The sequence below is a fragment of the Misgurnus anguillicaudatus genome, chromosome 19 (assembly GCF_027580225.2).
Source record: "Misgurnus anguillicaudatus chromosome 19, ASM2758022v2, whole genome shotgun sequence".
Taxonomy (NCBI): domain Eukaryota; kingdom Metazoa; phylum Chordata; class Actinopteri; order Cypriniformes; family Cobitidae; genus Misgurnus; species Misgurnus anguillicaudatus.
This window is the reverse complement of record NC_073355.2, coordinates 20,038,826-20,065,444: the sequence shown is the minus strand read 5'-3', so window position 1 is coordinate 20,065,444 and position 26,619 is coordinate 20,038,826. Positions and strand designations below refer to the sequence as shown.

General features: G+C 38.9%; 2 protein-coding genes across 2 annotated transcripts; both read right to left on the bottom strand.

The window, feature by feature from the left end:
* flii (FLII actin remodeling protein) lies at positions 1-14,343 on the bottom strand. The gene is made up of 30 exons (XM_073857078.1): positions 14,188-14,343; positions 13,247-13,357; positions 13,064-13,135; positions 12,843-12,923; positions 12,533-12,618; positions 10,790-10,951; positions 10,539-10,642; positions 10,076-10,248; positions 9,721-9,881; positions 9,565-9,649; positions 9,180-9,327; positions 7,558-7,691; positions 7,259-7,471; positions 6,930-7,109; positions 6,760-6,842; positions 6,602-6,676; positions 6,438-6,521; positions 6,193-6,364; positions 6,009-6,113; positions 5,723-5,914; positions 5,008-5,196; positions 4,738-4,877; positions 4,414-4,621; positions 2,629-2,783; positions 2,475-2,535; positions 1,990-2,118; positions 1,790-1,896; positions 1,598-1,703; positions 1,446-1,511; positions 1-1,328 (listed from the first exon to the last, which is right to left on the bottom strand). Exons 1-30 carry the CDS (start codon positions 14,248-14,250, stop codon positions 1,194-1,196), a joined length of 3,780 nt encoding a protein of 1,259 aa, XP_073713179.1. The 5' UTR covers positions 14,251-14,343; the 3' UTR covers positions 1-1,193.
* A 2,416-nt stretch (positions 14,344-16,759) lies between these two features.
* On the bottom strand, positions 16,760-26,618 carry top3a (DNA topoisomerase III alpha). The gene is made up of 20 exons (XM_055191383.2): positions 26,487-26,618; positions 25,942-26,098; positions 25,751-25,810; positions 25,593-25,666; positions 25,443-25,518; positions 25,248-25,356; positions 25,033-25,176; positions 24,765-24,935; positions 24,406-24,509; positions 24,238-24,312; positions 22,333-22,415; positions 22,002-22,209; positions 21,691-21,876; positions 21,460-21,589; positions 21,268-21,381; positions 20,954-21,119; positions 18,943-19,089; positions 18,737-18,859; positions 17,938-18,659; positions 16,760-17,046 (listed from the first exon to the last, which is right to left on the bottom strand). The coding sequence occupies exons 1-20, from the start codon at positions 26,510-26,512 to the stop codon at positions 16,892-16,894; spliced, it is 3,030 nt and encodes a 1,009-aa protein (XP_055047358.2). The 5' UTR covers positions 26,513-26,618; the 3' UTR covers positions 16,760-16,891.
* Position 26,619: the final 1 nt, after the last annotated feature.

Genomic DNA, 26,619 nt, shown 5'->3' with positions numbered 1-26,619 from the left:
TACAGTTGTGCGATGAAACTTTATTCAATACAAAATACATAAATAGAGCATCTGCAGGTGAAATCAGTGGCAGAAAATATTTGTACACATAGAAATACATTTATATATATGCAGACTAAAAAGCTGCTGTGACAAAACAAATATAATAGGGTGGCTAACCGTCAACTGCAAATATTTATTTACCTTTACCAATCCCTTTTATGATATCCACAAGAAATTTTGACAAGCATAATTAAAATAATAATATTTATTTTCTTGGCTAAACGTATTTCCCTGTCCAAGTTCAACAAATATTCAGAATTCGAAAAAAAACTATCAAACAGTCCATACACAGGACCAAACCTTTAAAAAAAAGTACATTCTGTCATTGATGAAAATAGCAGACATTTGTTTTGAGGCTAATAAAAAAGCCACTTAAAATGCATGTGAGGTCACCAAAGCATGGCAGCACTGCTGTATCAATACTACTAGCTTGCCAGTCACAGCAATAACAGATTATGTTTTTTAAAAGATAAACACTGATGCCAACTACCTAGTACACGTATTTGTTTGGGGACCTAATGGGCAGTTTGAGAGCATCAACGTGTATATTCTCATGTGGAAAGAACATTCATGTGCAATTAACTATCCCATCAGCATTGGCAGAGTCAACATCCCAAAAGTGAAGGATTAAACAGGTGCTGATGGAATGAACTAGACATTCAAAGGCAACTAATAAATTTGGTGTGAGTGGCACCAATTCGTAAACTGGATTTGTGCTTTCTGAAAATCGCAGCAGTCAATATGTGATATGCAGGTAAAACATAAGGTGTTGCTCATACAAATGATATAAGAGTCGTCTTAAAACTAAATTATGCAAAGTCTAATTTCTGTAAACAGAAATGGCAACAATTATGCAGCCAGATTGTTAAAAAACAAACAATATTTAGACTCTCCCTTAGAACACATGTTCTTAAAACCATCCCTTAAACAATACAGCATTTTTATCTCGTGTGGTTACACCTACCCAAGTGCTGAATCTAGCTCTTCCTCTGATTTGAAACCTATGCATAAATATAAAATTCAAAATTGCTTGTATTAACAAATATATAATGCATTGCAGAATAATAACGAAAGGTGTGTTGCGCATGATTTCGGAAACTCTTATGCTCGTGTACTGTATTCAGACGGACTCTGTGGTGTGCAGGGCAAATTTATGCAGGTGCAGTCTTGAAAGCGCTCCAGGCGTGGAAACAACGGGTGAAACAGTGGGGCTCGTTGCCTTTGCGCACCAGGCGCAGTTTCCTTGGGTGCTCTGCATCCTTGGACCTCATATGTTGAATATAGACCTGAAATAAGGATAAAACAGGAACGTGAAAGCTTGAGGGCATATATATGTATCTATACCGAATATCAAAGGGAAAGGTGTTTAGTAAAATGAAACTGTCGCTCAATCTGACACTAACCTGACAAGCTTTCAAGCTCAGTTTAATCTCCACTTGGCTTGTTTGTGTACCAACCCACATGTAAACCTGCAGAGGAAACAAGAAAAACAAACCCTCAATAACAAATTCACACAGTTGGGATAATGCGATTGGCTGCAGGCATAAAGCTCTACCTCTTTTCCATTGTCCAAAAGCATGATGTCATCATCAGCCAGGTCATCTTGGCAGAAATCTGAGCATTTTTCTGATACAGCAAAGTAACCTTTCTCATTTGAGCACCTGGGATGAAAAGAATCACCCATTAATCACATCCAAATACAGTAGATATTCGTGTAAAAAATAATTTTGTTTATTAAAATGCTCACCTGAACAGTCTCGCGTATTTCATGTATTCTGCATCTTCATCGTATGGCTTCTGAGAGCCGATGCCAACCCAAAAGAAATTTTCTGGCTCCTCTCCTTCATTTATTACCTTTAAAAAAATGTAAAAGAAAGAAAATGTTCACTTTATTTTGTTACAAATAAGCTTATCAGATTGCATTTCAACAATAGTTTCAATACGTACCTGTTTGCTGTATGAATCATCAAACATTGTGTTCATGATGTCTTCTGCCAGTTTAGCTTCATCTGGGTCTGCTGCTCTTCCAACCCAAGTGTACACTATTCCCTGGTTGTCTGTACTTTCAAATGGAACCTAAAAAAATGGCATTTAAAAGCATTAGTTCACCCAAAACATATGATGTCATTTGCAGGGGTCACACCAGGAAGTACCATTCACAACAAAGGAGGTACATTTTAAAGTGAACAACATATTAAATATATTTTTATTACAACCAAGCGGAGTACCTTTTTTGTGTTTACATACACTGCAATTGTTTTGAATAATTTATTATCTTCTCTTGTGTTGCACAATAGATTTAAACAACACAAAGACATGTAAATTACTTCAATTTGTGGGTAAACAAGTGTTCAAACGTTTATAAACTATTCCAAATATTAAATCATTACTTGGCAGCTTATTACTGCACATGGTACACACAAATCATATACCTTCAAAATGAAGCAGAATTCAGAGTTGAGGTTACTGGAATCTGTGGCTATCTGAATAGTCCTAAAACACAACACAGAAACACACGACATGCGGTTACAATCTGCTTTATTCAAGCTGGGAAGATACTAGGCAGACAGTTATAATGGTGTGTACCTGGTGCATAATGCACTTCCATTTGTCCTGATGTGATATAAGCTTGGTTGCACACTGTCCACTTTAAGCTTCCTCTTGCCTTTGTGAATGATAAACTTTCTCTTGAAGTGTGACAAGAACTTGAGGTTCTCCTGCTGCTGGGTCATTCTTACAACCTGAAACAGACACAAAACAGGAAACATGATATAAACGAATGCCACTGAGAGATTTACAGAAGCTTGCCACTAAAATGGGCACTATGTGCTAGATGAAAATAACATCTTACATCATAAAGTGCAGGACCAGTTGCATAAAAACCTCAAGAAAACCCATTACTATAAGGTTAAAGGTACTCTTAATGAAACACTGGTTGAAAGAAAAAAAAACTAAGGCTTCACTTAGAGAACCATAAGGCTGGCAATAATGGCGCTTTTCCATTGCATAGTACACCACGGTTTGGGTCGGGTCAGCTTACTTTTCAGGGCTTTTCTCACTGGGTGCAGTACGTAGTTCCCGATACTTTTTTAGTACCACCTCAGTTGGGGTTCCAAGCGACCCGAGCTGATACCAAAACGTGACGCGAAAAAAATGTAGATCACTGATTGGTCTGAGAGAATCGTCACTACCAGCAGGAAAACCATAACAGTTTTTTTTCAGACTTGCAGTTTGTGGCGGCACATTCGCGAAGCGAAACCACACCTTAGTTAACTTCAAATTCAAGGACCTTTCAAGGACTTTCCAGGTCCAATACCGTCAAATTCAAGGACTAAATGTGGGGACACATTTCAATTGAGAGCAAGGTTACCCTAAAATGCTACCTTTTAAGATACATTATTACAATTCTCTTTTGAGGGAACTAGCGCTGCGTCACTGCTGTGACACTTTGGGGACGCCTCAAGGGGTAAGTGTGTCTGAATGGTATATCAAATTCAACCAATGGTTAGGCTTAATGACAAAGACAGGGTGACATGGGAGCCAGGAAGTATATCACTCAAATCTCAAATATTACCAAAGACGGCGTTACAGGGATGCAGGAAGTATGGCAAGGTCCGACGCAACGTCTCGTTCCCTTCTCAGGGAACAACAGTTACATACGTAAGCCGAGACGTTTTCATGTGTCAAACACAACTATGCAAAAAAACATTTTGGTATGAATCAACATTCACATACAGAAGATATAAGCATTTAAAGCGAACAGTTTGGCACGTGTGCTTAAAAAGTCTAGAATTTTTATGATATTATCCTACACTACACAGGGAAAAATATGGATTTTTTCCAGAAAACTTCTTGCATAAAATAGATTCACGCACTTTCATTGACCTGTATCCAGCTATGTATATTTTCAAAAACTTCCCAGGGCTTGAATTTTTCCCCCAGATTCACAAACTTTCAAGGACCCGAGGGAACCCTATCAATTTTCATTTTGTGGCGGACTGATAAATAAATGAATGTATAGGAATGTAAATTTACGCTCTCACTTGTATGAGCACAAATATAACGACACGCCTATAATCCCTCCCACTCCGAAGTGTTACTAAACCCGCTGGAAAAGCTAACCAAGCCAAAGTGAGGTTAGTTGACCCGACCTAAACCGTGGAGTACTATGCTATGGAAAAGCGCCATTTGTATGCTACAGTGTTCCCTTAAGTTCTGTTATGTGTTGCTACAAATCCCTTAGTACCCACTTTACCTTAAAAAAATTGAGGGACCATAAGAGGACGTACCGAGCCTTTGACTCATATAGCCCAGACAACTAAAGTCATTACAATGAAGATGCATGAGATACATTATTTTAGTATTAAGTACCTCTAGTTTGCCAGGAAACAAGCTCTCAAACTTCTTCTGTAAACTGAATGTAAATGTCAGCCAGCCCATGTTGGACGCCTCACGGCCCTGCCAGAAGTAAACCACACACTGAAAGTCTTCTTCAGGCTGTTTGTCCTCATCCTCTCCTTCTTCTCCTTTCTCTTTGTCTTTCTCCTGATCATCCTCATACTCCACAGGCACCCAGTACCTGAAAGAGATGAAAACGTCCCATCATTTCATGACGATGGTTACCGTAATAAACTATAACTATCATTCAGCTGAGCTGAGAGACTTTACACCAGGCTTCAGGGAGCACCGACCAACCTGCAGAGAAACACGTAGCAGTCCTGAGTGTTAAAGTGACCGAACTCCTCCTCTGGCAACCGAGCAAACTTCTTTCCCTCCAGAACAAATCCCTCCATGCCATCCAAGTCCTCGTTCCACTCTTCCATCATCTGTTCTGCCTGTCAGGAGTCATCCACAAAGACACTTAAATGGAGTTTAACACACAGAAAATGTGATAACTGTCAAACCATTCTGCATCAGCGTATAATGGATGGGTAAAAGCTATAATGGTGACAGCTGAGATCTCACCTCTGTAAGGGGCATGGGTGGCTGCCTGGGCAGAAACAAAGCCGTAAGATCTGCTTTCATCTGGTCCTTCTGCTCCGCATCCTTCTTGACTTTTCCAGACAAGCCCTCTTTCTGCTTCACGCTCTCTGCATTCTTGGTATAGTCCACCTTCAACACGTCATCCCAGTTCTTGAACTTAGATTTGAAGACCTGTTGAGTATAACATCAGTATTACCATTGGTTTACACCAGCTGCGTTTGAGGCATCTGCCGCGCCTAGTTTGCCGCTTGAACAGTTTGAGTGTTTTGAGTTTTCTCGCTTAATTTGCGACATAAAATTGCGCACATAAAATTCTAGTCATCGAGATATTCATGTGGAAATTCGCGACATGGCTGGGGCTTCAGCCACTTCACTCACTTTCAGTAATCACGTCACTATTAAAGCAAGCTCCTGATTGGTTAACGTAGCGCGTTTTACCGCCAAAGTTCAAATTTTTCAAATTGCGCGTTTGCAGCGGCAACGCTCAATTCGTGGCATTCGCGCAAACGAGGCGGAATCACGTCTACCGGGCCGCGCTAAACGACTCATTCGCGCCGCGAGACCTCCAGATGCGCGTCAACGCATCTTCACATTGACTTAACATTGAAACACTCGCCCTTGACGCCTCTACCGCGGCTTTGCAGCATTAGAGCAGGGATTTGAAAGGTTGATATTAAAAGAGATCTGTAAATTTTACCTGGCACTCCGTACCCTCCAGATTACGCATGACCACGGCGTGTTTCGGCCGATGGAGCATACTGCACACCTCCTGGCCCAGCTTCAGTGCAGCTGCCCTCACTAGACGTGGAGATTTACGGCCGATCCAGATGAATACATCCGACCAGCAATCTAAGATGTAGACGCCTTTAGTGTCCAGCAGACCTTGTACCTAAAACAATTGAATTGACATTCACACACCATTAAAGAAATTCTGGACTGAAAATCTAGACTTGATCCAACACTATACAGTTTATGTCTCTTACCAGTCTATGTTCTGGAACCACGTCGAGTTTGATTTTATCCTTGTGCTCCACAGAGAGTTTGTAGTTGATCTGAGGAAGTTCAAGGTATCCCAAACCTAAGCCAACCTAAGAGAACAAAACAGTACAAAATATTTTACACAGTAGTGATTATGCAGTTTTAACAAAGCATAGACAACTCCCTGACCTTATACAGCTTGGGACGGACAGGAGAAAAGTCATCTGGTACGTGCTTCTTGATTTCCTCTGGCTGTCCCCCCAGAGGTTCCCAGAATTCCGGAGGTTCTTGATTTTGCATTAACGTAGTGATTTCTGCTTTACCTTTTCGCTCATTTTTGTTAATCTTTTCAGCAAATAACCTGTAAGTGTCACAAGCTGTGTTACAAATTTGAACCACGCATGGGAGAATAAAACTCAATGTGTGCTAGCTACCTTGCTTTTGTGGTACCACCGAGTGTCGCATTGGCTCCTCTCCAAACAAATAATTCGAGACCTGTGTCCAGCAAGAAGACAAATCTGGAGAAAGAAAGGCATGCGATGTGAGCACTTCCATGCAAATATGTGACGGTTGGAAATCAAGAGCACCTAGAGATTACCGTGGGTCGAGTGAGGACGCTTTCAGGGGCACAGATTCTAATTTGATGTTCTTTTTTCCATACACCCTGTACAACCTGCCACACAACAACAACAAACAGGATTAGTGCGAGTCATCTCAGGGACCATCTGGAGAGGTGTTTTATTTTTGGTGGGGAACCTGGTAGGGTGTTGTGTGTCCTCTACTGTGTAAAACCCACTGGTCGTTCCGCCCTCAATGTAAGAGATTGCATTGTCGAACACCTGAAATTGACACGGTTTAGCTAAACATATTCTGCTAATGTTTTATTGATCTTGTATTTTGTTCTGGGAATTGTTTATTCTACTGACCGCAGTGAATTCTTCACTCTCGTCTCCCATTTCCTCTCTGATAGTCCTGCACTCAGCACCCAAATAATTACGGAGATTGACGGCATGGATTGCAGAGCCTGCTTTCTTATCAAGGGTGGCATCCTGCCCGATCCAGTAAAAGATCTGCCAGTTCAGGGCTCCGTTATCGTCTAAGAAAGTCTGCATTAAAACATATTACATTAAATGGATAAGTAAACATTTACATCCTGTTTAGTTACCTACATTATAATTACAACTTAGTAAAAGCATTAAATTCATGATCATATATTAACAACAACAAGTATGAAAAGATCAACATTAGTACTGACCCTGAGAACAATGTAACAATCAGCCTCGTAAAACTTCCCGTGGAAGGCCTCGTCCACCTGCATGGGCACAAAGTTTTCAATCTGCCAGATGGTAATGCCAGGGATCTGCCCCACGTCCTCCAAGAAGAACTCAGAGTAGTCCAGCTGAGGTTTCTCCAGGTTTTTGTCCCAACGTTTGGTTTTCAGGTCAGAGTATTTCAAGTCACCGTTCTCCTGAAAGATTAAGCTTTATGTGAATGCCACAATCTTTCACTGCAGCTGTATTCATACTCAAATTTCACCATCATCGGTTCCCTCACCTCGATGGATTTATTCTTTTCCTGAGCCACATCTGACATTCCCTTCAAAACCTGTTTAGCCTGATCATCTTGGGCCGAGTCCTTACGCCTTCTCAGCCTCATTTTTCTGGCCATATGGTCTCTTGGGCTATTTCCTGTGTAACACACAAAGTTTATAATATAACTCTGAGCTGCATTACACTGGTATAGACAGTTTCAGCAGCAGCAACAACATAAGCAAATGGTTTTTGTGGCCCAAACATAACTTCCCGTTGACTTCCGCAAAGAATCAATAAAATAACTAAAGCGTTTCAACTACTACTCTGAGTTAATGTTACTCCCAAATCGCTCTTCGCACAGCAGTGATCCATGCTAGCCATCTCCCTCGTCTTTACAATAATACCATCATTAATTTCGATATTTTAGTTTAGCCGCTAGCCAGGCCGATAAACAAACACAGACTGTGGGCCAGGCATGTAACTGTGGCAACACGCGTGCGTCCAATGAAATCGTCTATAATTCAGCATGATATAAAATGTTTGATAACTAATAATCAGGGCTTTGAACCAGATTTTTCCCCAATTGGTTCGTTCCGAAACAGTATTTTAACATTTCTGGTTTAACCCTAAAATTGACGTTCCTGAACCGGTTAGAGCAAAAAAATAAGTCCCAGAACCGATTAATAACATTCCATGTCAGCTGTGGGACATATAAATAAGTAGGCTAATCATTAAGACATTAAACTTAAATTATTAGTCTACATAATTTTCCTTAAGTCTCTATCTTGTCATCGAACATTAAAAAAGGATACATTATGTAAGCACATAACTGTAATTCTGTCATTTGGCTTAAATTTGTTGAGTGCACTTAAACACGCGCACACACACAGACGGAGGACAGATTCCAAACGGCACTTCAGTAAGAAGATGTCGCTCCACACATAAAGTGAAAATTAAGTTGTTTTTCAGTGCTTTGTTCACCAAATGTATTTTAATGGACTACAGTATGAGACACAGTAGCGCAACTCTCTCTCAAGTTTATACATCAAGAGTTCTGATCTTTAAAGGGCATAGGAATCACCACATTTAATTAGAGTCGGACCAGACACATTCAATCGCATGCGTGTCTGTGCGTACAGAAAATTGCTCACATTAGCGCCTATTTGTGGATAAATTGTTTAAAATCACTTAAGTTTTAAGATTTCCAAGCCTTTAAAACATGTGCAAATGATTAACTTTCCCCCCTATTTAAATTGCATATTAATCCGCGAATCGCAAACGAGCCGAACCGTGAGTCATGATCTATACGGATAATGGATCAACTGCGATCCGTTACACCACTAATTAGTATTAAAAAAAAAACATTTTGAGATACTTGCTGGTGGCAAGCTTCTCATTTCTCCGATGAGTCAACGATGACCAGAAGTGAACTTTATCGAGTATTGCACAGAAATCTTGTCAAATAACAAAAAAATAACTGTATAAACCGGTTAACATTATTTTAAATAAACGATTCTGTTCTGGAGCATATATTTTTTGAAAGTTTCTGTTCCTTGCAAAACATTAAACGTTTCTGGTATTCGTTTTTGTTCCCTTAACCGGTTCAAAGCCTTGCTAATAATATCAAAGATATACATATTTTACCTCCACCTGCCGCTGCCACAGTGGCTGGTGATGCTCCAGCCAATCGTAGTTGGTTTTGCAAAGAGAAGTCTATGTTGTACCACTCAGCCGTTCTGTCCACTGGCTTTGGAGGCATGACTAGATTTGGATTCTCACGAACGTCCAAAACCTAAGAGCAAAATGTCACCTCATTATAATCCAGCTGCGCAACTAATAAAGCTTAATGCTGCATTTAATTACAATCTTAATGCGAGCGTATGACCTTCCTTACGGTTTACAGCAAGCAATTATTTTGCTGCTCTGTGTGACACAAATCATTTAAGCAATAACTGGATTAACAAGATAATAATGTAAATCATTAAGTTGTCAAGAAAAGCCAAAAATAGTTTCCATAAGCAATTCTTACCTCCAAATCAGTCAAGAAATGAATGGCCTCTGGTAAAGTCACCAGACGGTTCTTGTTTAAGACCAGCTTCTTCAATTTCCCACATCTAAAAAAAGATAATGCATCAAAGCTGTCCATGTAAAAAAAAATCAAAACAACTAAAGTAATCATTCGCACCTGCATAGTCCCTCTGGTACAAGCTCCAAATTATTGTTCGCTGCCATGAATTCCACTAGGCTGGACAATTTTCCCACACCAGATGGAAGCCCATCAAAATCAATTTTGTTTGAGTTCACATACAGCTTCTTCAGCTTGGATAGCTTGCAAATGGCAGATGGACATTGCATCAATAAGTAAGAAAGAAACAGGATTAGTTGCAAAATAATCTTCAACCACACCATCATAGTAAAATTAATGATGATCCCAGTTTTGATCATATAATATTAACATGTAAGAAAGCACGTTTACGCCTGAGGCTTTTTGTTTACGGTCTATTTTTACTAATTTTAACTGGTAAACAGGAACTTACTGGCAGGGAGGTGAGTTGGTTTCTCGAAAGGTTGAGAGTCTCGAGCTTGGTCCACTGATCTATGCACAGCGACAGTTCTGATATCTGATTGGTGCTCAGATTGAGTCGTTTTAGATTAGGCAGGGAATACAAGCATTCTGGCACCCGGCTCAGATCATTGCAGGACAGGTCCACATCTAAACAATGTATAAAATGACAATAATTATAGAAACTGATGACAGCTTTATTGATTATTATATGAACAATATTATAGTTAACAGTCATGGGGTTTATTTATTTATTTTATGCTATGACTTTGTGTCACCATTTTATGATGTTTTGTTAGCGCTGTTTATATTGTCTACTATATGTTCGAGAAACTACCTGAACTCCTTCACTAAAAAAAATTATTTACCCGCAGGTATACAATAATGAAACTCGAAAATTATTGTTCAATAGCAACAGCGAAACCCTTGCAGATATCTACCTGCTAGGTTGGTCAGTCCCTCAAGGCTTGTTGGCATGTTACTTTGAGTACGCTGTGTATTTCGTAAATGGAGGGTTTGAAGAGCCAGCATGGCTGGTAACTGCCTGTTAAAACAAAGCACACAAACCAGTTCCTGTCAGATCCAATGATGTCACGTTTAATGAATGTATGCAATCTTACTACAGGAAAGCTACAAATAGCACTCTACTGAAATATACAAATAAATTAAATCACAAAAACTACAGATGTACCTGAGCTGTGCATGCATAAGTGGATTATTATTGAGTATCAGGGTCTGCAAATGGACCAAGCGTCTCATCTGAGGCGGCAAGCTGTCCAAATTATTGTCACTTAGGTCCAGGTACAGCAGATCAGTGAGGTTAATGAACAGCTGATTTGGTATGTTATCAATGCTGTGAAAATACACAAGAAAAATGTTTCAGATTACACTGATAAAAAAACGTTTACAGTTAAGATAACACAAAAAATACAACAGTATCAGACTACAACAATAAAAAAATACACATGAAAGAAAATACAGTACTTTAATGTTTAATTGAAAAGCTCAGATACAAAAGTCACTAAACACCACCTCAGTAAAAATGAAAATAATACTGATCTCGGCACATATTATGTGTTCATCAAATACGTTCGCTTCAAATCTGCTTAATCACGGCCTCAGGAAATTCAGAAATACCAGTTACCAAATATATTAGGATATTGACCGAATTTTTTAGTCTTTCACCTTTAATCCGAAAAGACTGGTGAAGACATTTTAGAAGTAAAGATTTTTGCATGAGAGTTTTGCAGCAAAAGACGTGAATGTGTTAAATACCAATGAAATTACTATAAAAATAAGACATTCAATTACTGACTTATAACCTTTTCATTGCCGTTAAAGTGAAATTACTGAACCTAAAGGAGTGTGACGAGACACTTAATCCATGAAACGAGACGAGACACGAGATTGGGTTCACGAGAACAAGACGAGATTTTTACTTTTTTTAAGAAATCCTCAATGATAAAATAAATGGGAAACTTAAATCACATTATATTTTTAAATGTTTTATTTTGAAAAGTAATCTAGGACTGTCCCTAACAATAATTTTGCTAATTGATAATGAAATTATTAGATTTTTTAAAAATGACATAATAATGACGATGAAATAATAATTGATTCAAATAAAGTATTACAAGAAGTAAACACATTACAGTTATATGTAGCCTATGTAATAAAAGCAGCATTATGTACTCTAACAAATGCCTGCAGGGGTTACTTTCACTTGAAATGCTTATTTTTAGTCAAACAAGTTGAACATGCAAATATAAACTCCGAGTGAGGGTTTAATCTGCTGAGACGCTTCATATCTGACACTGAGACAAATGCAACGCATCTCAGACGAACAATATTGGAAACCCAAACAAAAAACCACAGACAGTAAAAGACAGAGTATAAATGCATACACATTGCACTGGAAAAGGTTTAGCCAGAAACTTAACTTTATGCTGATATTAGGACAGTGTCTGTTTTTCAAACAGAAAGTTGCATCCTCCGTAGGTCGCATATGCAGGCTGCATACCTCATCAAGCCTGGTATATTTCAGTTAACTGAGCATTACATTCGCAAGTCATAAGCATATTACTACAATTTACGATAAACGAGATAATAGTATACAATTTATAATTGTTAATATTCTGTAAAAAGACCTCCAAAAGATGCAGCCTTTTGTTTGAGAAACCGCAAGCATTTCACATACACGAGAAATCTCGTGACCTAATAAATTTTGCAAATACATATTTAATCTCGCGAGATCCTGTTGCACGAGATCTCTTCACACCCCTAGAACCTAAACATAAGAGCTTGATAAAAAAATGCTAATTTACAAGAAAACACATCAGACGCACTTAGAGGGTTTTGCATCGTAGCTCTTCATTTTGTTTGAAGTCAAACTAATATTCATTTACATCATCTCAACACAAAAACATAGACATACCTATTGTGACTGAGATTTAAGACCAACATGTTCCTGGAGTTCTCCAAATCCCTTGGAATCTCAGTTAGTTGGTTATAGCTCAGATCCTAAAAAGAAAAGTAAGATCTAAACACAAATCCTTTGCGGTCTCTAAATTTACCACATTTATAGCATTTACTGTAATTTAGGACATATTTCAAATAGCAATAAGACAGACCTGCTTATATTAAATTAAATTGTGCCTGCAATTTTGCACTTAACATAGCGATATCCTCCCAAGAAAGACATAAACAATAAAGCATTGAAAAGAGAGTAATAATTCACCACATACCAGCACAGAAAGATCATCCAGCTGAAAAATATCATCAGGAACACCGGAGTTCTTCAGGTTGTTTGCTCTGGCCACCACGGCCTATGACACATAGCATTTTAAAACATTTATGTGAGCACTATAAAATATTTACAATTAAACTGATGTAATACTTGTAAATGTAAACAGCTGCAAAAATATTTAGATGAGCTACAAATACTGTATTTCGCAACACTGTTTACCCTCAGGTTGGGAAGACTTGACAGTTCTCCATGCAGCGTTGAAAGGTTGTTGTGACTCACTGACAAATGTTCCTGATTTTACATACAGAAAAAGAGAATAAAGACCCCAGACTGAACATTAGTGCAATGCCCGATTGCAAAATATTACATTGTGACTCAAATGAACATATAATATTTCATCACCAGTTTCTGTAGAGAGGCCAGTTCCTCTGGAAGATAGCAAAGACCCGTTCTGTTTAGTTTCAGCCATCGCAAGCTGGTCATAGACTTGACATGCTCAGGAAAATAGCACCCCTGTTTAAATAGAGATAAAACTCATTGCTTATCTACAGTTATATAGTCACAGTTTGTGTGGAAGCAAAATATCCGTTAGTAAATTTAGACATTCAGAAACAGTGAAATAATTTCCTCCAAAATTGAGTTAGTCACGAGTATGATCTAAACTCTATACTGGTACAGTGATGTCACCTCCTGGGGTGTGTTTGCTATGGCAACAAGATTAGTGTAAAATAGAAAAGTCTATGTTCCCTCAACCAATGTCTCTTTAATGAGATGACAGGATCAGACTGAAGTGGGTTGGTTTAAAATCCACAGACACAGATTAACATAAATGTACTCAAGAAAGACACACTTAGAAGACAGTTTAACAAGCAGTTGGTTAAGAAACTCATGTAAACATTTTTATTGTACTATTTTATGCGTTAAATAACAAAATACACTTCTTTCTTTGTACACACTGAAACCGAATTTTCCTTTATGTATCACTAGCTCCTCACGACCAAACATCTTCATAACACCCAACAGGCTCTCACTGCTAGCATCGCAGTTCATTTACTGACAGCAAAAAACACAATGACAAACATTTTAGTGTTAACACAACCAACACAGCTGTCTAGGAGACAAACTTGCATGCTATTTCCTCTACTTGTCACATCGCTTGATTGACCGCACCACATTTTGACAACCCGAGAGCTAACGCCCAGTGTTACTCTCAGCTAGCCAGCTAAGTTAGCACTGTTAGCTTATCTCAGTCTGTTGTCCATTTCCTCGGACAAGTAAGTGCATTATTAACAAGTTACTGACGCTGTACCGTAGATATAAAGGATTTAAAGTAGTAAACTTACCTTGAAGTCATTTCCACTTAAGTCTACTCCCCTGATAAAGGGGAGAACTCCGGTAGCGGCCATGTCTAATTCAGGATATGGCAGCAGTCGCGGACTATTTCTGTTTCAGTTGAATTTGGTACAGCACCAGCGGCTGGTGAAACAAACATACACACCCTCCCGCCCGGCACAGATGGTACAGCCCACTGTCTGTCAATCACTAACAGTCTCCGGAGTATGAAAACGTATTCATCATAAACCCGCCATAAATATAAGCAATAATACGATTATTCTTAAATACAAAATTTTGCATGCAAAGTAGCCTACCGTAATATGAAGCAATGCACCCTCCCTAATAATTTCTACATATTTTAAAACAAAAATGGCACAATGTGTGTTGTATAAAATAAAACAAGACTTATAAATATCCAGATATTTTTTTCCTTTTTATTTTTTGTCATTTTTTTTAAATAATTTAATTTTAAGTCATCTTGAGGCCCCCTAGTGAGGCAGGCCCCTAGTTAAGAAACACTGCAATAAACATATGTGGATCCAGCCTGTGAAAACCATCAAAAGTCATTTGTTGTTATTTACATTTATGCAATTAGCAGAAGCTTTTATCCAAAGCGACCTACAAAAAAATTTGAAAACAATAAAGCGAGTTGTTATAGGGAGGCAGTAATACAAGAAGTGAATATACCAAGTTACACGTTTTCACTATTCCGAAACAATACCAGTTTTTACCTAATTTACGTTTTTTTTTTTTTATAAAATCATCCTACATAATGTAAAAAAAATATGTAAAAATATTATATTGATATCTTTAAAGGGATAGTTCACCCAAAAGTGAAAATTCGGTCATCATTTAATCACTTTTATTTTGTTACAAACCTGTATAAATTTCTTTGTTCTGACGAACGCAAAGGAATTTATTTTGAGCAATGTTTGTAACTAAACTGTTCGTGAGCCCCATTCATTTCCATAGTAGGAAAAAATAATACTATGGAAGTGGGGCTCACGAACGGTTTGTAACAACATGAGAGCAAGTAAATGATTGATGATTTTCATTTTTGGGTGAACTATCTCTTTAATATTGACTGAGAAAAGTCCTGTCAAAGACTAAAATTAATGACTAAAAAAATCAAACCAGGGTTCCCACTCAAAGCCAAATGTCAAATCTCCTGACGTTTTACTGACTAAAAAAGCTGAATTTACATGTGTTAAGCCTGAATAATATAGTGTAAACCGTAAGTTAATAAAATTTATCTTAAATGCCTGAAATGAGTAAACAATGCCGATAAATGGCTGTTTAGATTGTAGAACCACTTGAAATCAATGGAGCCCTGAAAATGTCTTTACTTGAGTCACAACTTAACAAGCATATTACATTTTGATAAACTAAAATTTAAAGTGACAAACAAAAATCCCTGATATTCCATAACTTGGACAAAAAATATTAAATTCCTTGACTTTTAATGTAGACCTTTAAAATTTCACGATATTCCAGAAATTCCATGACCCATGGGAAACCTGTTAAACTTTGATGCTCCAATAATCTCATAATTATTTAGTCAAAAGTTGCAATGCTAACTAGTGTCGATTGAATGGTTTAACAATAGTTTATCTTTCAGTAAGCTGGAAAGGGAAAACTATACAAGTAAACATTTAAAGTGGATCAAAACCTTTCCTAAACGTTGTCTTAAAATAAAAAAAATAAAAAACTGTTCCCATCTTAGTACAACTGATGAACTTTTTTGATCCACTTTAAATGTTGACTAGTGTCTTTAATTGAAATGAAAGAAATTTGTTGATGTAGCCAAAAGCACTGTAAAAAAAATCCACGTATATGGTTTGCTTTCTTTCTTCTTCACGCTATTCCAGCATCTATAGCTATATTCTTGTCAAGAACTGGTTAATCCATCCACAAGTTGATCTACACAAGTTAATCCATACACGTTTGAGGGGCAATTTGGTATCTTCAATTCACCTAACTTGCATGTTTTGCGGGTGGAAACCTTAGTACTCGGAGTAAACCCATGCTGACACTGGGAGAACATGCAAACTGCACACAGAAAGGCCACCTGACCTAGCCGGGGCTCAAACCGAAGACCTTTTTGCTGTGAGGGAACAGTGCTACCGACTGAGTCACCCAATAAATGCCACTTCAGGGCAGTTGTAGCCTAGTGGTTAGAGAGTCCGGCTTGTAACCAGAGAGTTGCTGGTTCGAGTATCACAGCTGGCGGGTTGCGACTGTGATGCCCTTGAGCAAGGCACCTTAAACCTAATTGCTCCCCGGGCTCTGAGAAAGCTACCCACTGCTTCGGGTGTCTGTGTGTTCATGACTTGCAGTGCGCATGTTCACCATCCACTGGGATGGACATGCAGAGGTCACATTGCATGCTTGTCACTTTTTTCACTTTCAAGATGGTTTGCTAAGACAAATGGGCCTGTGATTTTTAAACACTGTGAGTCTAAACATTGAGTTAGTTAGACTGAATTAACACTACACTAGGACATGAAATGCAATACGTATCACAATTTATTAACAACAATCAATTATAGATTTATATAAAATAAAAACACAATATTAATGTATTGTTGAATTAAAAAACCTTTATTTTACACTAGTTAATATTTTTAATTCTATATACAAGCATTGTGTATTTCAAGACAATTTCATTTTGTACAAATATTACAAAAATTGCTGCTATTTTCTACCACTTTTTCACCGACCCTGAGGACAGGTGACCCGAGTGTGACCCGGTTCATGACAGAGACCACAGGTTCTCTGACGTTTGGCAGCAGGAGGTTTGGTTGAGGCTGTGGTGGTCTTTTTGTTCCCACCATGTCTACCATTATTTCCTTCAGGAAAATCTGTGGCTGAAACAGTAACAGAAAAGGTCAATTAACAAAAAAGCATTTCATTTCCAACAGAAAAATGTACAGGTCTATAACCTATTTATATGAATCCCTAAATGCTGTTTCTTTGTCATCTTTGTCATTTTTAGTGACAGGTTTAATATTTTTGACTACTGAGATTTCTCTGTGGGCTGGGCTTCACAGCAAAACCCACCAGAAATAGAAACCAAAGACAGAAATAATGTCTTAGGGGCCAGTCACACCAAAAGCGCTTTAAACGCTTGCAAACGCAAGGCGCGACGCACTGCCTTTTTAAAAAAAAGAGCAGTGCGACGCGGCTTTTCATATTGCTAAGCAACCACCGAGTCAGCTGTCTTGTCAATCAAATATTGAAGCGTGAGCGCTCTTTTGCTGTTAACTGTCATATTAGCAGAAACTTTAAAAAGAGGGCGCTTGCTCTGACCTTGTTTGAGGGTGAGAGGTGCACAAACATGCAGGAGAGAGTGAGCGAGTGGAGTCCGGTTCTTCAAAGCAGCTGTAAACTTCCCTGACCACAACATAAGGCGTCCTCTCCCCTCATTCGATTGGACCATGCAAAAACGCGAATGACGTCGGGCGCTTCTCCGCTCAGCGCTCCTTCAAAAACGCGTGCGCGGCAGGCGGCAAAAAAACGCAAGGCGCTCGGCGCGCATAAACAGGATGCGGTGTGCGCTGCGCTCGCCGCTGGGTTCCACGCAGCCAAGCGATTTGTGCTCTGATGGCCAGACCAAAGTAGGCGGGGTTTTCAATAAATTACTACAGTGTTTATATTTGATTTAAATAGTCGATGAGTGATTATATTAAGTTTATAAGAATTACCTTGTTTGTAATATATACGAATATTTGCTGTTCATGTGTCATATGCTTGTGTACCTGGTGCAACATTTTCGTTCGCCCACTGGAAGAACCCACACTGCTGATCGCGTGGTTTTCCACAAGTGTGAAACATTCGTCCTTTGTTTGGACCATCCTTCATGACAGTCCTGGTAACAGCAGGTTCATTACAGTTACACATAGTTTCACCTTCATTGCTTCCAGATCCTCTGTTGTTTTGCCTTTGTTGAGGCATGTTTCCAAAGCCCACTGAGGGCCTGGGAGGTTGTGAAGTCTGACTTAAAGGCCCTCTGCTTCCTCCTGGCACTCCCTGCTCGGCGGGTTGATCGGCCCATAGAAAGAACTTACAATCCCCCGTGTTACACTTGTAAAACTGTCGACCTTGATTGGGACCATCTTTGCGAACGGTGAGAAGAACTGCATCCAGGCCACAGTTACACACAATAGCACCACCCTGAGCTGAAGCTGGGGGTTGCGGAGGTGGCAGACTGGCTGGTGGCCTGTTGGTGTCAGGTCTGGGTCTGGATGCTGGAGGTCTACCGTTCTCCGATCTTGACGGAGGTGCCGAGTTGGTTCTCTGTACATAAGGCTGACGGGAGGTCGAGTTGTTGTTGGTTCGAGAGATCGAATCTCCTTCTCCCCCTCTGAGATACCTTAAATTTAAGACCTCTCTCAGAGTCTCATCGCATCCTCCGATACATCCCACAAATTCAAGGGGCATCATGGGTGGCAGACTTCCCCTCTTGAATTTAAACTTTAGCCTGTGAAGGAATTTAAACATAAATCAGCATTGCGACACAACCTGTTATTTAAGCTGTTGTTATAATGAGCCTCTTACATATGCACAGGATGTGGACGGCACGTTTGACAGACGCTTTCGTCTCTGCTGACCTCCAATACTGTATCTGGAAACCACACGGCCGCTTTACAGGCAGGATAGCCCATACATGAAAGAAACATTCTGTAAAGAAAATGATAAAAAGAGGAAGTACAAAACGTTTACTTTAATTAACTATACCGATGCTGATAGTGTTGCCGACTTACCCAGTGCTGTCTTTTTTTTTCTTCAACACCATGTCACGGTTACACTGAGGACACTTTCGCACTGGTAACGGTATTTCCAGCTGGTCTTGCTCTTGTTCTGTAAACTCTTGAGCTGGACCCAAGTAATTGGACAGAGCTTCATCCAATCTGCCAACAATAAAACAACAATTTAAATTTGTTGGTTAAACTATCCAAAGTACACTCTGGTAAACAAAAGCAAAGTTTTATCCAAATGAAATAATAGCTGTGTTTCTCAATTTTACGCACATTTTGAAATATCGCATAAGAGTGATGGAAACTTCAAATTTCTAATAAAAATCCCTTAATTCGTAAAAAAGTTTTTACGCTCACTTGAGGTGTTTTTTGACTTATGGAAAAAGAGTACATGCAAATAATTGGAGATGGAAACAAATTAACCAAAAAAATTCTGACATAGCGAACATTAAACCCACATGATAAATCCTCTAGCTGTATCAGCTGTCATTGTCTTTTCCATATATGGGGCTTGCCGTCATCGCAATTAGGGCTGCAACTGACTTTACTGACGAGATGCGCATGACATTCGCAATGCGATTTATCACGCAGCCCTAGTAGCAATGCCCTTCGTTAGTGCCTGCATCAAAAATGCTGCATTCCTTCTTCTGTCCACAGCATTCAGTTTGGCAATTACAAGCTGCACTGCTAGTAAATTTATAACTTGCCCAATTGTAACTAAATGCGGTCCTGTATCCCTATTTTCTAAGCATGCCTTGTTTTATTTAATGTTGATTACTAGATTACCAAAACCACCATCATTCGCTCAAACAACTTAATTTGCACCTAATTTGCATTTGTTTGATTTTCTTTTTTTTCTTTAAAATTCCTTACATTTATATAGCGCTTTTCTCAGCACTCAAATCGCTTTACATATGAATGGGGGAATCTCCTCAACCACCACCAATGTGCAGCATCCACCTGGATGATGCAACGGCAGCCATATTGCGCCAGAACGCCCACCACACACCAGCTTATTAGTGGAGAGGAGACCGAGTGATATAGCCAATTAGTATGAGGGGATGATTAGTAGGCCAATGGGCAAGTTTGGCCAGGATGCCGGGGCACACCCCTACTCTTTTTCGAAGGACATCCTGGGATTTTTAATGACCACTGAGAGTCAGTACCTCGGTTTAACGTCTCATCCGAAGGACGGTGCTTTTTTTGACAGTATAGTGTTCCCGTCACTATACTGGGGTGTTAGGACCAACACAGACCACAGGGTCTTTAAGTTTGCATGGAAGCCACACTTATGTGAGATTTTATATTAACTCCGGGTTTCCCACACCTTAGTCAACTTCAAATTCAAGGACCTTTCAAGGACTTTCCAGGTCCAATACACTCAAATTCAAGGACCACATTTCAAGTGAGAGCAAGGTTACATCATTTTTACCTTTTAAGATACATTGTTACAGTTTCCTTTTGAGGAAACTCACGCTATGTCACTGCGGTGACACTTTAGGGACGCCTCCAGGGGTAAGTGCGTCTCAATGTGTATATTAAATTCAACCAATGGTGAGGATTAACGACAAAGACAGGGTGACGCGGGAGCCAGGAAGTATATCGCTATCTGAAATATTGCCAACATCGGCGTTACAGGGACGCAGGAAGTATAGCAAGGGAGACGCAGCGTCTCATTCCCTTCTCAGGGAACAACAGTTACATACATAACCCGAGACATTTTCATGTGTCAAACACAACTATGCAAAAAGCATTTTGGTATGAATCAACATTCACATACAGAAGATATAAGCATGTAAACAGTAAAAAGTCTAGAATTTTATGATATTATCCTACACTACACAGGGAATTATATAGATTTTTTCCAGAAAACTTCTTGCATAAAATAGATTCAAGCACTTTCATTAATCTGTATCTATGCATGTACATTTTCAAAAACTTCCCAGGGCCTTGAATCCCCCCCCAGATTCACAAACTTTCAAGGATTTTAAGGACCCATGGAAACCCTGTAACTCACTTCTTTGCCTTCCTCACAGATTCAATAAAAACAGCCTTGTATTTTGCCACGTGATAACTGAGGACAGAAGCTTTGTCCTTTCGTCCCTCTGAGACGAGTTTAAGATCTGCCTCCAGTTCTGCTCTCAAGTCTGGCTTAGACATCTCATACCCCATAGAGTTGTACCCTGAAACAAAGTGACACCCGATTTCACAATTAAAAGTTAAATAATCCACAAATATTGAGAGTAAACTAATATTCAGCTTGTCATGCTCAGACCACAGTCCACCGGCAATCTGACATGTATATTGCAAAAAAAAGATGAATTATTTTACCTTCGACGAGACCCATGCCGAGCTCTCCAGGAAGGAACCTCTGGTCAGCTGTCAGTCCGACATACGTGCGGCTCTTTATGGTCTCAATGTGCTCAGCATGTGTTGCATCAGTACCTGCAAAATACATCACATAACTTATTTAAGAAATGATGTAACAACTTGATACAAAACTTGACATTAAAGTTTCAATACCAATGCCATGCTTTTCCATGAGGGATATCAAATCCGCCTCTGTCAGAAGCTGTGGAGGACTCGTCTGTCCTTCCACCATCTCAATTGCGCTGGGCTGAAATGTTGTATCAGGTGTATATAAAGGAATAACCTTTGCAAAAAAACGACACAGGTCAGCTGTTAAGTAAATGCAGTATCAACAAAAAGTATAGCTATAATTTTTTCGTCAGTATTATCAGTAGCAGTAGTCACCTTATTGTACCACTTGTCATAGGGATAAACCTCCAGATAATTTCGTGCAATGATGGTGAGTCCACTAGCCGAGAATCTCTCTTCCGCTATTTCAATTTCAACAATCACCTCTTGACCCTGAGCATCTTTGGAGCAACAGGCCAGGAAGTGACGCACAATGAACTCATACAATCGTTTCTCATTTCCCTATAAAACAATTTAAAAAATGCCATTACTTTAATATGACTAGCTAGTTGTAATCCAATTCAAGGCAGTACTGTAAACTAGCATTGGGTCACATTACACCGCTACTCATTGGAGACATGTTTCACCTGTAAGGTGTTGGTGTATTTGGTGGGGTGAATGGGGGGATGGGCCTGATCTGATTTGTTTCCATTTCGAGGTGTGGGCCCACCGCTGTCCAAAATGCGCTGAGCGAAATTTCCCCATTCATAATCTTGTGTCTGCTGTTCAACAAGTGGAGTAAGATTCAGGTTCTGTGGAAACATGTTGGTCTCAGTTCGAGGATAACTGATAAACCTGAAGGGAAACAAACAGGCTGATTGGATAAGAGACCTAACACACACATACCATCATGTTTTATGCAGAGACAAATAATGTTTTACTGTCATGAATTGTGGATGATATAAGATAATATCATACCCTTGAGTGTACAGCTTTTCTGCCATTTTCATGGTGTCTTTTGCACTGATCCTTAATTTTCTTGAAGCTAGTTTTTCAAGTTCCTGAATAAAACACATTTAGACTTTACAAACTAGCACTAACACTACATAACTATTCATTTTGAGGTTTTGCCTATAAGGAACTCAAGGAAATAAATCACAACCCAGTCTATAAAAACCCAGCTAAAGTCATTTATTGTGATTTACAGTTTTCTACATTAAATCATATAAAAATATAACCTTGATCTCTTTAATATTGACTGAGTAAGGTCATGTCAAAGATTAAAATCAAAACTTTGATGCTTATAATCTCATAATTAAGATTATGAGTATTTAGTCTGAACATACAACAATGAGCCATTACATTAAGACCACCTGCCCAATATCTTGTAGGGCCTCCTTTAGCCTGCAAAACAGCAGCTATGAGGTCAAGCACTGATTTGACATGTGACAATAGGTTTCCTGGGGTATCTGGTACCATAATGTCAACAGCAGGTCCTGCAGTTCCTGTATATTGCAGGGCGATTCATGTAGCGCAAACCCATTTTTCCAAAAATGAAATGTTCAATTTGGTTCATGTCAGGTGAATTTGGAGGCCAAGGGATTAATAAAAATTCACATTCATGATATGGTAGAGAAATTTTGAGTGTTTTATCTTACAGATTAGTATAAATGTTTTATATGGTATACTTTTAATGTGTTTTATGGTTAAGGTCTAAATTAATTAAGTTGTCTCTCTGTTGCTTGCACATGACAGTGTTTTTCCACAGCTAGGCATGGATGGGGGACGTGTGACCTAAGTGAGAATAGCAAGATAGCTGTATGATGCGTTAGAAACAAAGGCACTGTGTTTTACCAGCAATGGCTGTCTTTTTGTGTAGCAACTTAAAGGTCGCAAAGATACAGGCCCAGTACAAACAGATTGTTCGAATGGGAGGGCTACTAAAACTGGGGCACTATTTAAATCACTGAGAAACTCAGAACGGGGTCATTGTCATCATCATTTTACCAATGCAGGTGTATACACCCTATGACCAGTATTGTGTTTCAAGCTGTCTGACACAATTCTTTAACAAAATACTTTGAAGAGAATTTAACATCTCAACCGTCTCTGATCCACGACAATGATTCTGGTAGTGTGGCATGGTGCTTTAACCCATATTAATGTACATCACTGGCATGAAAAACACAGTTGCCACGAATGGGAGCACTTGGTCCACAATGCTGTTCAGATACTTGACAGCTATCAGGGATGGTGCAACTGAGAAAACATCACCCAGCCGTTGTCCGTCCAACGGTTCAATCCAGGTGCCATTGGTTATCAGCGTATCTGCGCTTGACCATCACATTTCCAACTATCAATGGCCAAATCATAATGATCTTATGCCTATTTCTTGCATTATCATGGGAACCTGGCTGGATCATCATCGGCTACGCAGGCCCATATGCAGAAGGTTGCAATGAACAGTGTGCTCTGACGCATTGCCCTAGTCACCACTGTCGTAGCTGCTAGTGATGTGTCACATTGTGGTTCTGCGGTCGCTGTGAATACTCTACTCCCCTTTGGCATCAATAAGTTCAGAGGACATACAGCTGGACCTGGTTTGTCAATTGGCCATCTAAGCACCACTTTTGATACGTACTCAGTGACTACAGTGGCACGTGAACAACCCACAATGCGCGCCTATTTTGGTATTGAAGTTCTAAGGTGCCATACCATGACTATTAAAATCTGAAAAATCATCAGTTTTTCTATTCTGACATGAAACACTAATAGTCTGGTAATTTCTTTAGGATGGGGATGGTCATAACGTAATGGCTGATCAGGTTAATACACTTATAATCCTGTCCTTAATGTAATGTTGTGTATGCACTGCCTACTTACCACTGTGTCAAGGGGTAAAGGTCGCCATTTGCTTTTTGGTTTACTTGTCACAGATATCACTTTCGCTATGGGATTCTGAAGAATATAAAGACCAACAGAAAAAATCTCACCTTTAAAAATAACACCACAATGACCCAATGTCTTATATTAAACAGTAAAAATACACACCTCCATGCACATCTGATACAGCACAAGGCATGCTGTGTGGTTAAAAAGTCGATGTCTCTTCCAGCTGAATTCTACAGATTCCTCTTCATTAGGTTCATGAACAACTATTAGACCAAAATTTCACATACAGACAGTCAAGTATAGGACATAGAATAAAGAGGAACTCTTTGCATGTTACTAGAGGTTTATATATAAATATAGATAGATAGATAGATAGATAGATAGATAGATAGATAGATAGATAGATAGATAGATAGATAGATAGATAGATAGATAGATAGATAGATAGAAACATTTAGTGAAATTTAACATTCAACAAAACAATAGCAAAAAATAAATTAATCAATAAAACTGTGCACCTTTGATTCTGAAAAAGGTTTCAGGGACAAAGGCTTGAATGGCTTTAAACCGCTCCACAACAAAGCCGAGAGTAGGAAACTGGCAACTTCCATAACTGATGAGCTGATCCGAGAGAGATTCTGGAAATATTTTCTGTAATCGCAACGTCTGGAACCTGGTAAACGAAGCCCCTGAAGAAAAATAATGTAAAGTGTGTATAAGCCGAACACGTGACATAACATAGAAAAGAATGTAGTTGTTTCAATGTGAAATATATGAAATACCAACCGATGCGTAGGTCAAGCTCTTGTCTCACATCCACTGCGTCACTGACATTAATATCTGGTTCAGTAAGTGTCTCACAAGCTCTCCTTATGGAGTTCGGAGTGATCTCAGAGAAACGTGCGCGGAAAACCTGAATGTTTGGCCTCACTAAATTGAAATGCATCACATGTTAATGTAATAAAAATATAATACTGTCAGAAATAGTGCAGTAAACTTACCTGCTTTGCAAACATCAATAACCTCAAAGCCAATATTCTCTCCTTCTCTATCACAATCAGTCCAAATGACTAAAGCTTGGCATTGTTTCACCTCTCGCTCCAAAGTCCTCTGAAAAAGAAACAAATGTAAGCTCACACTGCACTGCAAAAAAACATTTTTAAATGTGGAGGTGAATAAATGGAAATAATAAATACCTTGATCGGTACAAAGTTCTCAGGGCAATACTTCTCCACCTCAGCGTCAAACAGCAGGACTGGATTACAACTATGCCTGTAAATCATATGTGATAAGATTACATTTTAAGATTATTAAATTCAATAATTAAAAGATCTATTTGTCCTTACCATTTCTGAAAGGGGGCTTTGAATTCAAGAGCCAAGAGATGCCCTGACACTGATGTCATGCTTACAGTTACATTCTGTGAAGAAACAAACACCATGATTTGCACATGAACACCATCAAGTTTACTTCATTTTTTAAAATGTTTAATCGCATAACTCACTTGGCCAAACAGATTGTATTCATACTCGTATATTTTGTTGTAGACAGAATATCCTTCTCTCTGGTCAAAAGATAAATAATAAAGATTCGTGTAACTAGCTCATCATAACATTAATAATAAATAAGCAAAAGTCAACAATGAGACAACGACTTCAATAACCTAATAATGTTTAAACAGCACTCAGTACTTACTCTTCTTGATCTGCCATTTGACATAATCTCTGCTATACCTTTAGCCGCATCGTTTTTCTCAGCAACGCAAAGCACTTTCTTAATTTGAGTTCGTCTTATCATGCTTACAGATATTTGCCTGCGAAACCCACCGCGAACTGTCAATCTGAAGAGCAACCTGTGTAAAAAGTTCATTACTGTGATCTATCGATGCATGATCACATCACGATCTCTGGACATTTCAACAAAGAAAATTAGCATAACATTATAAACGTAAATAATATCAACGAAACTCTTGTTTCTATGTCAATAAAAAGTTTAAACGGCAGCTGCTAAGAAACAAAATGGAGCAAAACTGTTAAAAAATTCTAATTTCGGCGCCTGTCGTAAACTGTCGTAAAACAAGCGTAAAGCAGTGCGTCAACGCGATTGGCTGTGCATTTTTTTTTAAGGAAATGTGATGAATAAACTTTAAAACATAATTAAAACAATAACATTATTCGTAGATACATCTTAAAAAGCTTTACAAGAGCTGTCAAACGTTACGGATTTACATGACATTCTACCTCACGAACAACGATAAACGCGTCATAACAAACACAACGGCTGTGTCTCAAAACCAAGTGAGCTGCCTACATAGGCAACAAGGCGCGTGCGGCAGTTGAGCTGAGTTTTAGCTTGCAATGCTATCCTACATGC